This window comes from Dendrobates tinctorius, unplaced genomic scaffold (genome assembly GCF_039654945.1).
Source record: "Dendrobates tinctorius isolate UK_male_01 unplaced genomic scaffold, ASM3965494v1 ptg000036l, whole genome shotgun sequence".
Classification (NCBI taxonomy): domain Eukaryota; kingdom Metazoa; phylum Chordata; class Amphibia; order Anura; family Dendrobatidae; genus Dendrobates; species Dendrobates tinctorius.
In genome coordinates this window covers 24,032,046-24,045,921 of record NW_027361704.1, presented here as the reverse complement: position 1 = coordinate 24,045,921, position 13,876 = coordinate 24,032,046, and the positions used below count along the sequence as shown (strand labels likewise).

At 44.0% G+C, this 13,876-nt stretch overlaps 1 protein-coding gene across 1 annotated transcript in view; it reads left to right on the top strand.

The window, feature by feature from the left end:
* The window catches only part of SEC24A (SEC24 homolog A, COPII coat complex component), an 85,728-nt gene that overhangs the window by 45,821 nt on the left and 26,031 nt on the right, over positions 1-13,876 (top strand). The window contains exons 5-11 of the mRNA XM_073573753.1: positions 1,179-1,342; positions 2,928-3,112; positions 6,629-6,731; positions 7,109-7,235; positions 7,327-7,436; positions 10,638-10,750; positions 12,194-12,312. Coding sequence (XP_073429854.1) covers positions 1,179-1,342; positions 2,928-3,112; positions 6,629-6,731; positions 7,109-7,235; positions 7,327-7,436; positions 10,638-10,750; positions 12,194-12,312 — 921 coding nt within the window. The remainder of the gene's footprint in view (positions 1-1,178; positions 1,343-2,927; positions 3,113-6,628; positions 6,732-7,108; positions 7,236-7,326; positions 7,437-10,637; positions 10,751-12,193; positions 12,313-13,876) is intronic.

The following is a 13,876-nucleotide window of genomic DNA, read 5'->3' as shown; positions in this document are numbered from 1 at the left end:
AAATTAAAATCTTGATTTTTTTTTTTTTTTTTGATTTTTTTTTTTTTTACACTAGTCTCAAAGATTTAATACTAGACTCATGCTTCCTGTTCGTTCTTGGTCATTGGTTGCGATAGACTAGTTCTGACACATTGACTTTCACAGGGAAAGCTTTGTTGGCATTATCTAGGCAACGGTCAGAGATGGGGAGGAGGTGAGCTGTGAATATCGCCTATTTAAAAAGATGCATCCTGTTGTATCTTTTGTATACAGATGTGTTCTCTGCCTTTGTAATGATTGAGAATGCTGAAAGTGTTATGTACAAAACAGAAATTGGACATTAAATGAGTTATATGAAATTGTTTAAATCAGGTATTTGTTAAAGTGAACCTGTCAGCTGTTTTGGCTGCTATAAGATGCGGCCACTGCCTTGCAGGGCTATCTCCAGCCTTCTATAATGCTGTAGGTAAGCCACAGATCCGACCTGCAAGATAAGAAAAATAACTTTTATTATATTCACCTGGGGGGCAGTCCGGTCTGATGGGTTTCACAGGTCCGGAGCCTCCCATCTTTTTGCAATGCTGTCCTCCTGTTGCTTCCTTGCTCCCTGGCATCGCGCTCCTGCGCAGGCGTACTTATCTGCCATGTTGAGGGTAAAGTACTGCAGCGTGCAGGCGCCAGGAAAGGTCAGAGAGGCCCAGCGCCTTCACACTGCAGTTACTTTACTCTGCCCTCAACAGGACAGAGAAGTATGCCTGTGCAGCGCAATGCTGGGGAGTGATGAAACAACAGGAGGATGGCATCGCAAGATGGGAGGTGCCGGACCAAGACCTGCGACACCCGTTGGACCGGACCGCACCGGACCACCCTCCTGGGTGAGTATAATAAAACGTACTTTTTTTTTTCTTTCAGGTCGGACCTGGGGCTCATCTACAGCATTATAGAATGCTGTATATAGGCCCTGAAAGGCAGTGGCCACATCTTATGTCGGCTAAAACGGCAGACAGGTTCCATTTTAAATGTGCTTTTTTCCATTTTTTGATGACACATTCCCTTTTAAGAAGCTTTGTGTAGAACGGTCCCTGCAATGCCACAAGTTGGCTCTATACTGGGCACATGGAAAAAAAAATGATGTAGAAAATGTTTTCTGATATTTCACTGCTTTTTTTTTTTTTTTTTTTTTTTTTTTAATACTGTAGGGATGGTTCAACCTGTTCAGCCTACTCCACCACAGAACCCTAAAATGACAAGGAATGCATACCCATCATTACCACCGGGCTACCAGAATGTTTTCCCAGCAAGTGGCCAAGGATTAGCGCCCACCAGCCAGCAGTATCCCAACAGACCCCAACCGCTGTCACAGGTAGAATACGGCGGCTATCTACCCGGCTGCAATCATTACATTGCTTTAGAGTAGTGTTCCCAAACTCCTCTCCTCAAGAGCCACCAACGGGTCATAATTGCATCACTTTGGCAGTATTAAGGAAATCCTGAAAACATGACCTGGGGGGGAACACTGCTTTAGATAGAAGACCATCACAGTCTATTACTGTATTTTTCAGACTATAAGATGCATATTACCATAAAACGCACCCCAGGTTTAGACAGCAGAAAATGGCAAAAACATTTTTTCCTAGTTGTTAAAATTTCCCTTGCCGTATAAAGTGGAGGGATCAATTATGGTAATTTTAATGTACTATGGTAATATAGGGAAGTAATCTATTGTTAGTGTATCTGTGCAGTGTTATACACACAACACACGTACATCTCTGCTACATACACATAGACACTCGCAGCTCTGCTACATTTGCACATATAGACTCACAAACACACAGCTCTGCTACATGTGCATAATTGACACACAGCTCTGCTACATACATACACACACACACCACCACAACATCCTGCAGTTAGTGATCGGAACCTGTGCAGAGGCTGCTGGAGTTGAGCATTTGCAGGACCTTCCACTTGATTAACTCAGGCACCTTTCAGGTCATGTTATCCGTCACATGACATGCAAGGTGTTGGAATTACAGGTGCAGAAGGTCCTCTCGATGCTCAGCTCCCGCAGCCTCCATTCAATCCCAGTAGCGTCCTCTCCTGGTCTGTATCAATGACATAGATCAGTGGCTCTCTGTGATCGGGGAGGATGCCGTGTCAGCATTCTCCTCTATCACTGGACTCTCCAGACTATAAGACGCACACGCTTTTTTTTCTTGTAAAAAAAAAAAAGTCTTTACAGTGTAAAAAAAGGTATTTGTCACCATGTTATGTTACTGGTATAAATCCGCTCCTGACAGAGGATGTACAGTGCCTCATATATTCTAAAACTTAGTACAAATATGTTATAATCCAATATTTGATGGGGTTGTCCGGCCTTACGGTGTTGATAAACTAACCTTAGCATAGGTGCGGGCAAATACCCCAGTCTCTTGTTTTCACCTCCAACTTGATGTAAACTGAGTGGAGCCAGAACAGCATGGTTCTGTTCCCTTTGTAGTGGCCATTGTCGAGGAGTGCGGCTCCGCTCCTGGTATCACATCAATGCAGGGTATTCTAGTACGAGTAGACCTTGATTGACAACCATGTGCCTTTTAATCACCCACATTCTACCTTTATATCTGTAAGAGTCATTCGAGCGGGAAAGCTTGTCATATGTACACTTTCCCTATACTACCCATGGTGGAGATGAGGTTGTGTGGTCTGCTCCGCAGCCATGCTTCTTGTACTTGAGGCTGCCTTCTTGCTTCCTAGATCTGGACCACGCAGCTATATTAGTTTCTCTAGAATTAGGTTCTTCAGGTTAGAGAAGCTTTTGTTGTCTTCAAATTCATTGTTTCCCTAGTTTCTTACCTAGGTAGATGTGTGTAGACATGTTTGCCATTGGTGATACGTCTGCCGTTTCCTGCACACCCTACCTGTACTACCGGGTCTTTTCTCTTTTGTAGCCGAACATCGGAGTGAACAATTTGGTGTCATCAGTAGGAGGATTGAGTATTCATCAAGCTCAGCAGCTGGATGAAGTTCGAGCTGTAAATCTTCTCCAAGAGAGGAACATCCTACCACCAACCTCCCTGAAGGCCCCCACACCGTGTCTGCAGGAAGATATCCAGAGACTGAACTGCAGCCCAGAGTAAGCTGCTTCCATTGTTCTGTATGGTCACGATCACATTACTCTGCCCACAGAATCGGCCATCAGTGCTGACATGTCCGTTTCCCTAGAAAGGAAGCCATTCTGGAACGCCCTTTCCTAGTACTCCACATACTGCAGCTTTGTTACTCCTCCTCAGCACTTGTCACTGTGTGTGACAGTGTCAGTGTGTGTGGACCGCTCTGTTTTCCAAGAGGAATAATAAATGTATTGCACAATGTGAAGTTTAAAGAAATGATTGTCCAGAATTAGTATTTTAATAAAAAATGCAAGTATTTAGTAAACGGACATGACCTACAATCTGACAGGCCTTCTTGGGGTAGGTCCAGAAAATATATCGTTGTGTATATAAAACATTGCTTAAACCTTTACTGAAAGGTGGACCCCAGCGATTCCAGTAATGCAAAATCTCCTGGTACGCTGGCTCCCCGACTCCGATCCATTCTGTGTTTAGGCTGCAGTAGTGGCGTCACATCACCGCTGTAGCCCGTCGCTGAGCTCGGCAGTCTGTGCCGTCTGCATAGACAGAGCTGCAGCCACAAAGTGAGCTGTCGAAGACTATACTCGCCAGCACGATCTGACTTTGTCATCCCCGGAATCTTTTTGGATCTACTTTGTTTAAAAGTGGAAAAACTCAAATTTTTATTTTCTTTATTTGATTTCTAAATGGAAAGTTAAAGGGAAGGTGCCATCCAAAAAAAAATTTTTCAGCAATTGAAAAAGAATTAATGTTTACATTTTCTTAAAAATTATCATTTGTTTTTAATTTTTGCAAAATATGAAAAATAATTTTAAAAAGTTTGGCATTTCCACTTGTTAACACTAGGGGAAGCAGCTACTGAAATTTGGCACAAAAACCTAGTGTACAACTAGCTCACATTACTGCCCTGCAGTAATTATGGGCAGAATCTGCTGACATGGGTGTGGTGGTGAGGTACTGTCACACTTAGCGATGTACCAGCGATCCCGACCAGCGATATGACGCGGTCAGGATCGCTGGTACATCGCTAAGTGGTCGCTAGTGAGCTGCCACACAGGCAGATCTCACTAGCGACATCGCTGGGGACGGGGGTCGCTACTTACCTGTCACACCAGGCGATCCTGCGTTCTCCCGCCCGGCTCCACGCAGTCCTGAACGTTCTTGTGCGATCAGCGATAACCAGCGGGGGAGCGGGTTGTAGGTAAGTATCACACACCGCTATATTGCTAGCAATATCGCTATTACGTCACTAGTTATAGCGATATTGCTAGCGATATCTTCGTGTGACAGGACCTTTACTCCTCTCTCCCTTCTGGGTGTTTGCTAAGGGAAAAGAGGATCACAGCTAGGAACACAGCAGCCATTTTGATGGGGCCTGCAAAGTTACTGACTGTCTTTGCAAGTAAAGTCTGGATCAGAACAGGCCATCAATCAGCAGAAATGTTTCCTGGATTTCTGTGGAGCAGACAAGCAGACGGTCCATCCATGTGTATAAAACACAGCGCTCTATGTACAATCCCTGGCACCGAACAGGGTGCCCCCCATAGACCAGCACACTGCTTTCCTGAAATACTCTGTGCTGCTGTCACCCTGCTCCTTCCACCATACAACAGGCCCCTGTCGCCTCGCTTTCACACATCACCAGGACAGGATCTGAGGAGAGGAATGGGGTATTCGGTCACTGAGGATGGCAGGCAGCAAGGATTCTGGGAGCAGGGTGACAGCAGCACAGAGTATTTCAGGAGAGCAGTGTGCTGGTCTATGGGGGGCACAGAGGGAGATATATGGGAGAGGAGCAGGGTGAAAGCACCACAGAAATCCAGGAAACATTCCTGCTGATAGATGGCCTGTTTTGATCCAGACTTTGCGGGCGAAGACCCCATTACCCTCCTCAGATCCTGTCTTCTCCATCCTGTCCTGGCGATGTGTGAAAGCGAGGCGACAGGCGCAGTCCGGGGTGACGCAGGGAAGCAGGATGGGGGGAAATGTAGCCATACAGGAACGATAAAAATGAGACCCCTCTCTTCAGCTGCCTCACCAGCCCTCCCCTGACTGCACCTATTACCCCTGACCCGTGTGCAGGTGCTCATCCAGAACCACCCTAGAATGGGTCCCCTTTTAGCAGATAATACTGCCATAGTGCTCTCACATAATACCACCATATACTTCACACATATTACCGCCATATAGTTCATACACAATACCACCATGTAAATCACACATAAAACCAGCAGGGTGACAGCAGCACAGAGTATTTCAGGAGAGCAGTATCACACGGGATAGGATTAGATACACGGCTCAGCAGTCAGTATCACACGGGATAGGATTAGATACACGGCTCAGCAGTCAGTAACACACGATAGGATTAGATACACAGCTCAGCAGTCAGTATCACACAGGATAGGATTAGATACACAGCTCAGCACACAGTATCACACAGGATAGGATTAGATACACAGCTCAGCAGACTATATCACACAGGATAGGATTAGATACACGGCTCAGCAGACAGTATCACACAGGATAGGATTAGATACACGGATCAGCAGACAGTATCACACAGGAGAGGATTAGATACACGGCTCAGCAGACAGTATCACACAGGATAGGATTAGATACACGGATCAGCAGACAGTATCACACAGGATAGGATTAGATACACGGATCAGCAGACAGTATCACACAGGAGAGGATTAGATACACGGATCAGCAGACAGTATCACACAGGAGAGGATTAGATACACGGATCAGCAGACAGTATCACACAGGAGAGGATTAGATAAACAGCTCAGCAGTCAGTATCACACAGGAGAGGATTAGAAGTCCAGCAGATTGCCAAGTGTTTTGAAACAGCAGGGAGCAGCTCCTCCTATGTTTTACAAGAGCAGGGGCAGCAGCTGGTCGGGTGTTTTGGAAGAGCAGCTCGGTCTCCAGCAGCTCGTCCTGGTTCCTCTCCTGCAGCTGGTATGTGCAGAGTGAACATCCAAGCCGTTATGCTGGAACAGTACAGCATCCAGGGCTTGCAATAGAGTGTAAATGGAGCTAAAAGGAAAGCACTGGGCTCTAATAAGATGGCGACTGGCCACACCTACTGCTGTGAATTGAGCTGCCCACAGAGGCGTGCCCAGTTCAATCCTGATGCAGCTGCAATGGAAGCGATGGGGTCGGGAGCCGACTGTTATCTCTTATGCCCAGGGACTGCCGTAAATGAGCATGGAAAGTGGTGTTCAGCAGCCATAAAGGTAAGATGGCAGCCCCCAGTGGCTGCATTAATACAGTAAAAAAAAAAAACTGAGCATAGGCATAACCATATTCATGTTTTTCCCAGCGGTTTCCAGGCGTAGCTGCCTTTTTAAAAAGTCTTGTGCACATAATCTTGCAGGGCTTATTTTCTACTAATTTATGTGATTACCATATTTTTCATTTTAATTGACTTTTCTTATGGGTATTAACTGTTGCTGTTCTGTCTGCAAACAGTTTCTGATAACCTGCTGCTTTTTCCGTATTCCTTCCCATAGGCTGTTCCGCTGTACGTTAACCAACATCCCTCAAACACAGGCGCTCCTGAATAAAGCCAAGCTGCCCCTCGGCCTCCTGCTGCATCCATTCAAAGATCTGTCGGTAAGGGGACATGAAATATGGTGGAATCTGGCTGTAACTAATCCTCGTTTGTATAGAGCAGTGTTCGCACATACGGCTTATGGCTCTAATAATTTATTTGGGGGTGTCGGGGAAAAAAGCAGAGCGCTGTAGTAAATTAAAGTGCTATAGTTGACTGGAGTGGGGGGAGGCACGGGCATGACCACCATTCCATCACCACTCCCAGCATCAGGGGGGCTTTCAAGCGATCTCTGATAGGAGTTAGAATGGTGCGGAGCTCACACTTTGTCCTAGTGATTAAAGGTTTAATCCCAGAAATAAACAGTATAGTTGATAAATGTATAAAGTTGTTCACCTGTAGGACTTTCCATAAATTTGTCTTTACTTTCTCTTCCCAGCAACTGCCAGTTGTAACTTCCAGTACCATCGTCAGATGTCGCTCTTGTCGGACGTACATCAATCCATTTGTCAGTTTTCTGGACCAAAGGCGATGGAAATGCAATTTGTGCTACCGAGTAAATGATGGTAAGTGGATTGACACTTTCTTGGATGTATTTTGTGAATTCTCTAGGAAGCGTAATATTTTACCGTTTCTTTTCTACCTATATCCTCCCAGTGCCTGAAGAGTTTATGTACAACCCTGTAACAAGAGTCTATGGTGAGCCCCACAAGAGGCCCGAAGTGCAGAATGCCACTATTGAGTTTATGGCCCCATCTGAGTACATGGTAATGTTGCGCTCATGTAGTTTACACATTTCCCTTGTGTGTTTGTGTATTTTTAAAATTTTCTTTTTACTCTTATGACCTGAATTTAAAATATTATATTTAATGGAGTATTCCCTACTTGTACATTAATGACGTATCTGAAAGAGATGCCATAGATATGAGGCCACATCTGCATTTACCTCCGTGTGCTGCTGACAGTGCAGAGAGGGCCTGAACTCCCAGAAAAATAAAAGGGAATTCTGACTACCGCTCTATTAACGATGACACAGGCCAAGATAGATACAGAGCACATTGGTGTGACTAAAATCTACCATACATTTATCACCTGCCCCGTACACGTGCCATAAATGTACAGGATGAGAATATATATGAATGGGCACTCCAACAAGCTCTTGAGTGACAGCGACAATACACCATGTATATAAATCAAGTATGAGTGTTTGGAAGCATGAATCGTGAAGAATACTCTGATATATAATGGGACAATACAACACTTACAGGATAACCCCTTCCTAGAATCTGCTGTACATTAACTGCGCAATTCCGTAGTGCGTGTATGGAGCGGGCTCATGGGTTGAGCCTACCACATAGCCAGCACGTAAGGTCTGTTATACCCAGGATCTGCATCTAATAGCTGTGTGTGTGTGTGTGTGTGTGTGTGTGTGTGTGTGTGTGTGTGTGTGTGTAGCGGAGCTCTACCTGAAATTGTAAACGTCTTAAATGCCATTGTCAATCTGATAGTGACATTATCCGCGCGCCGGCATGAGGGTGCATCATTCTATGTGCCTATCAGCCGCCCCACGATGTGATCACTGGACACCGATGTTTGCTATGACAGCTAGGATATTTCCAGGGCTGTGGAGTCGGTATAAAACGGTCCGACTCCTAAAATATATAATAAATTGGGTACAGTAGTTCAATGCAGAATGTGCTGAATATTTTTTCATAGGAATTTGTGAAAGTTATGAAATGTCCTATAAATGGCTGTTCTATTCCTGATCTAAGGCTACATTCACACACAGCGTTTTTCCTGCGTTTTTTGAGGATATGTTTTTCAGTTTTTGAGCTCATAGATAATGTTTTCAATAGCAAAAGCAGATTAGAAATCTGCTCTATCTATCCCTATCTGTCTATCCATATCTTATCTGTACCAAAAAGAATGAAAGCCGGGTAGCACACAGACTAACACTCCTTTTCTTTTAGCACCAGTCAGGTACACCTCATAGCTGCCCAAAAGGACGCCCAGGACAGGCATTGCTCATCTTCAGTAACACATCAATTGATAGTTGGAATAAATAGACTGTATTCACCACATCTCAGGGTGCAGGCTTTATTTTCAAGTGTAGGGGTGTGCAGTATAAGGTTCTGCAGCAGCTGAGGTGTGCAGTATGAGATTCTGCGGAACAGTATGAGGTTCTGCCCCCCCTAGTTTTGATCCTGGCTAAAACCGTTTATCGATATGGCGAACCCTCAGGTAACTCTAAATGAAGGTCAATGGACACAGGTGGCTGAATTGAAGGAATTGCTTAATCACCTAGTTACCGTGACTAAAAAAATTACAAGCTGAGGATTTAACTCCTGGCATTTTCATAAGGGAGTGGAAGAACTTGCTATTTTGACTGTCCCAAAGAGGAGATTTAATCGCAGATGGCATTTCTGCTTCAATGAAACGGGGAGAGAGACACAGCTATTGGAAAATAAAAAATGTTCTGGCAGCTGTTTATGTGGACCCGAGTCATCGTATATTGCTTGATGATCAACAGCTTGCTTACTAAAGGAAAAGAAGCTCTGACTGAGGTAGCAGTTAGGATGAGTGGCCTACAGGAGGACTGCCATTCGCAAGAGGACTTGGGTCCTGACAGTGCTACTGCTACCATATCTTCATCCTCATCAGATGAGGAGTTTGACTTTGACAAGTATTTGGATGACATGGAGCAGGCAAAGCGTTGCTGCAAGGAAAAAGATTTCACTCCGTCTCCTATAGCAAGCAGATTGACCATATTTCAGCAAACTGTTTCACTTGCTCTCAATGAAAGAAAAATTCAACCGTTCATCAAAACTGACTGTGCATGAGGCAATTCCTTTATAACTGGAAATTGTTAGAGATGTTGCCCATGTGGTTACGGCATTGCCTCCAACCCAAGTTAGTGTAGAGAGGTTGTTCTCTGGCCTTAAAATTATTAGGTCAGATTTTAGGTCATCTATGAAGGAGGATCTGATGGAGGCAAGTCTTAGAACAAATTCATAGACTGCACAAATGTTATTTAGTATGTTTTTGTTGAAAACTGTTTTTGCCACTTACATAGTTTATTACATAGTGAGATATATGTATATATATGTGTATATATATGTGTATATATAATGTATATATTCGATATTACATATTTACAATTTATTAGTTTTTTTTGTGTTCTAAAGTTGTATTCCAATAAATATATATTATGTTCTATCTAAATGTCTTGATTATTGTATCAAAAATGATTAAATGTCTGATGTTCACATTGTACTACAAGAGTTGGAGTCGGTGTAAGGGAAATTGAGGAGTCGGAGTCGCAGGTTTGGCTTACAGACTCCACAGCCCTGGATATTTCAATGAAGTATTTTTGTGTGTGTTTTTCTTACTGGGCTAATAATGGAGTTGTCTGATGGACAACTCTACATTGCGATCACCAGGGCTTTGGTTTCAGCTGTCTTTTTGCATAATTCAGAGCTGACATGAGGCTTAGGGCTTTTTACCTCGATTGTCAACGCACCAAGGCATCAGGAAGAGCCGGGCAAACCTGGGGCGGATGTGGTCTTGTATTTTTAGGCTGGGACCGGCCCAACAACCAGGGACCAACCGTTTACTGGTTACAAAAAAATGGAACGAGAGAGAATCCACGTCAATTTTTTTCATTTAATTATAAAATGCTGTCCAATAAACTCCACAGTGTGCAGTTTTATGTTTTTATGTCAAAGGGGGGGGAAGGGGTTGCACAATTATGTCTTGTCGGTCTGTCTATATGTTTATATAGCTGTCTATCTCTATAGTATTCATTGCTATCCAAAAACCACTTGCAAAAATGTACTGTGTTTTCTGCCAAGAGATGCAGAGATGGTGCACAAATTTCTGCATCCAAATACTCCATGTGTGCACATGCCTTTACTTAGTTTTCATTTAATTAGTACAGCTTAATTGACCTTTTCCCCTTTATTTTCCAGTTGCGTCCCCCTCAGCCTCCTGTGTACCTGTTTATGTTGGATGTGTCCCACAATGCCATAGAGACGGGCTACCTGAGCACGGTTTGTCAGACTTTACTTGACAATCTGGAATGGTGAGTAGAAGCTCTATAAATGTGAATGTTTATTTGATGTCAGTACTTCCATTATCTTCTTAGGTGTCATACAGATGTCTATGCGGTACGCACATGTTGTATCCTGTCTTTTTTTTTTTTTTTTTTCATGAATACAGCATGTACCCATTATAATCTATGGTGCTATGCACATTTCCGTGTTTGTCATGGACCCTGTGTCTGTGCAAAGCTCATGGACACACACCTGTTTATGGGTCCGTTTATAAATGGTACAGCAGACGCACAGTGTACAATCTGTGTGCTGTCCGTCATTAACACTGTGACGTATAGGAGAAGCTCTGTCATTTATTTATCCATCTGTGTTAAATACTGATGACACACTGATGGTAAAAACGGACACACTGATACCGGTACTGTTTTTTTCACAGATGTGTGAATGAGGCCTCAATGCAGGTCTCCGGCATGCAGCAGAGTTCACCGGCTCAGTATTTCTTGGTTTCCTGAATCGGTTGCCATCCTAGTCTAATCCTCCTTCCTTCTCTAAAGGAAGTGCTGCTCCGCATCTTTTTGGGGGCTGATGCATCCTGAGAAGATATTGCACTGATGTCAGTACAGGGGTGGTGAGGAACTTTAAATGTGTCCTCACATCCCCTGTTCAGTCTGTGACATGAATGTCTAGGTCATAAAGGTACAGGGACCTTTTCCCTGAACAAAAAGACCAGAAATGCACAGCGAGTCACTGCTGTCTACCGTTACCCAACAGAAAACGGTTAAAAAATAAAAACAGTATGATAGAGTGAATTCCACAAGATTGGAAGTACTGATAGAATGATTTCATTATATGAAAAGTGTGTTCCCAGAAGTTAAAGTAGAAATATTTTACATCACAAATGTCATCAAAAGATCGTACCTTTACTGGCCTGAGCCATATATTTTGCAGCGCTAGACATGGATTGCCATCACTTACTGTCCCCATTGAAGTTCACAATCTAAAATCCCTATTGGTGTGGGAAGAGTCCGGGGTACCCTAAGGGGAACATACAAACTCCATAAATGTTATTGGTCAGATTGAACCACAGGATCGTAGTGCTGCGAGGCAGGAGTGCTAACCATTAAGCCACCCTGCTGCCCGGGAGTATGTTTTTAGGCCAGATTTATGACTATGAATAATCTTTTTTTCATCCCTATTGTTACTGTGTGAACAAGCCTTTATGCTGCTTCCCAAGTTACTCCTGATTGCAGGTGCCCTGCTGTTGGCAGTAAAGCGTTTGGTCACAGCCTGGTACAGTTCTGCTTGGGATTTTTGTAATGGCACTGGAATCTTTATGGAGAGTACAGCCTCATGCACATGACCAAACGCTGACTCTTTTTTTTACTTTGAATAACACTTCAAGCTTGTACAGAAATAAATTGTCATGTAACTAACCATCACTGGCTTCTTCAATCTCTTTTCTTCCCGAACAGGCTTCCTGGCAACACAAGGACGAAGATTGGCTTCATCACATTTGACAGCACAATCCATTTCTACAGTTTACAGGAAGGATTGTCACAGCCGCAAATGTTAGTGGTGTCCGACATCGATGGTAAGTACTGTCAGTGCTCCTTTTGCTTAACTGGGGAGACAACTGCTATCAGCAACTCACTCCATTCATTGAGTGTAGACAGATGTGTTGGGGAGGGTGCAGTCACTATAGGGAAGGTAAGGAGAGTCCGCCACTAGGTAGTGACGGACACTGATGATTATTGGGCATTTTGTGACCCCCATAATGTGTGTGCTGTGGAGCCCTTTACTATTCATATTGTGGCCAGCTAATCCCAGCCCCTCTCTGCTGATAGACATTATCACACAGTATCTCGCTTTATGTAGCGTATTCTGTTACACTTTACAGATCAGCGGGTACATGTGCAAACATAACCAGACACTACAGAGTGACAAGACAGTGCTTAAAATCTAGGAGAAAAAAGGAAAGACAGACTAAAATTGTGTAATGTCAGACTCAAAGGGAATGTGTTATAAGGAAATAACCTACTCTTTAAAAACAGGGGTTTTTTTGTTAAATTTTTATTTATTTATTTATTTATTTTTTTATAAATATCCCATATTAGGCTATGTGCACATGCTGCGGATTCTGCTGTGGGTCCACATGTAGTAGATAAGCAAAGGCTCGGATCTATACTAGGGGTCAAAACATTGTTGCTGATAATATACACTGCTCAAAAAAATAAAGGCAACACTAAAATGCCACATCCTAGATATCACTGAATAAGATATTCCAGTTACAAATCTTTATTCATTAAATAGTGGAATGTGTTGAGAACAATAAAATATAAGTGATAAATGTAAATCAAAATTAATATCCCAGTGAGGTCTGGATTAGGAATGATACTGAAAATCAAATTACAGGCTGATCCAACGTCAGTGGAAATGCTTCAGGACAAGGAAATGATGCTCCGTAGCGTGTGTGTGGCCTCCACGTGCCTGTATGACCTCCCTATGATGCCTGGGCATGCTCCTGATGAGGCTGTGGAAGGTCTCCTGAGTGATCTCCTCCCTGACCTGCATTAAACAGATATGAGAGTTATAAAGAAAGGAGATATATATGTATGTCATGTTTTCAGGATTTCCTAAATATTGCACAGGTGAGAGAAAACCTGATACCTTGATGATACTTCCATCACCTAGGCAATACTAAGGAAATCCTGAAAACATGACCTGTTGGGGGTCGTAAGGACTGGAGTTCGGGAAACACTGATATGCAGTAGTGCAGGAGCCCACCAGAGCATGCTCAGAAACAAACATTTCCAGGACGTCCACCTGACAGCACCATGGAGGACGTCCTCCTCCTCCTTACACAGGAAGCACACGAGAGGTTAAAGGTCACGTCCCACCCCCTCTCCCTCAGTGTTTTTCCTGTCCCTGCACGGAGGGACACACGAGAAGCTTACCGGAGGGGCTCAGGGGATCGTACGGCTAGTCCAAGCCTTCCCCTGTCAAGAGGTCCCGGGGCCGAAACTCTCCGGGGGGGGGAGTCCCTCTGCCCCTCTGCCCCTCTGCCCCAAAGGCCAGGAGCAGGACGACGCTCCTGGAGGGAGCCGTTCCTCCCTATGGGAGGCTCTCTGCTCCAAAAAATCACCGCCACGGCAGGT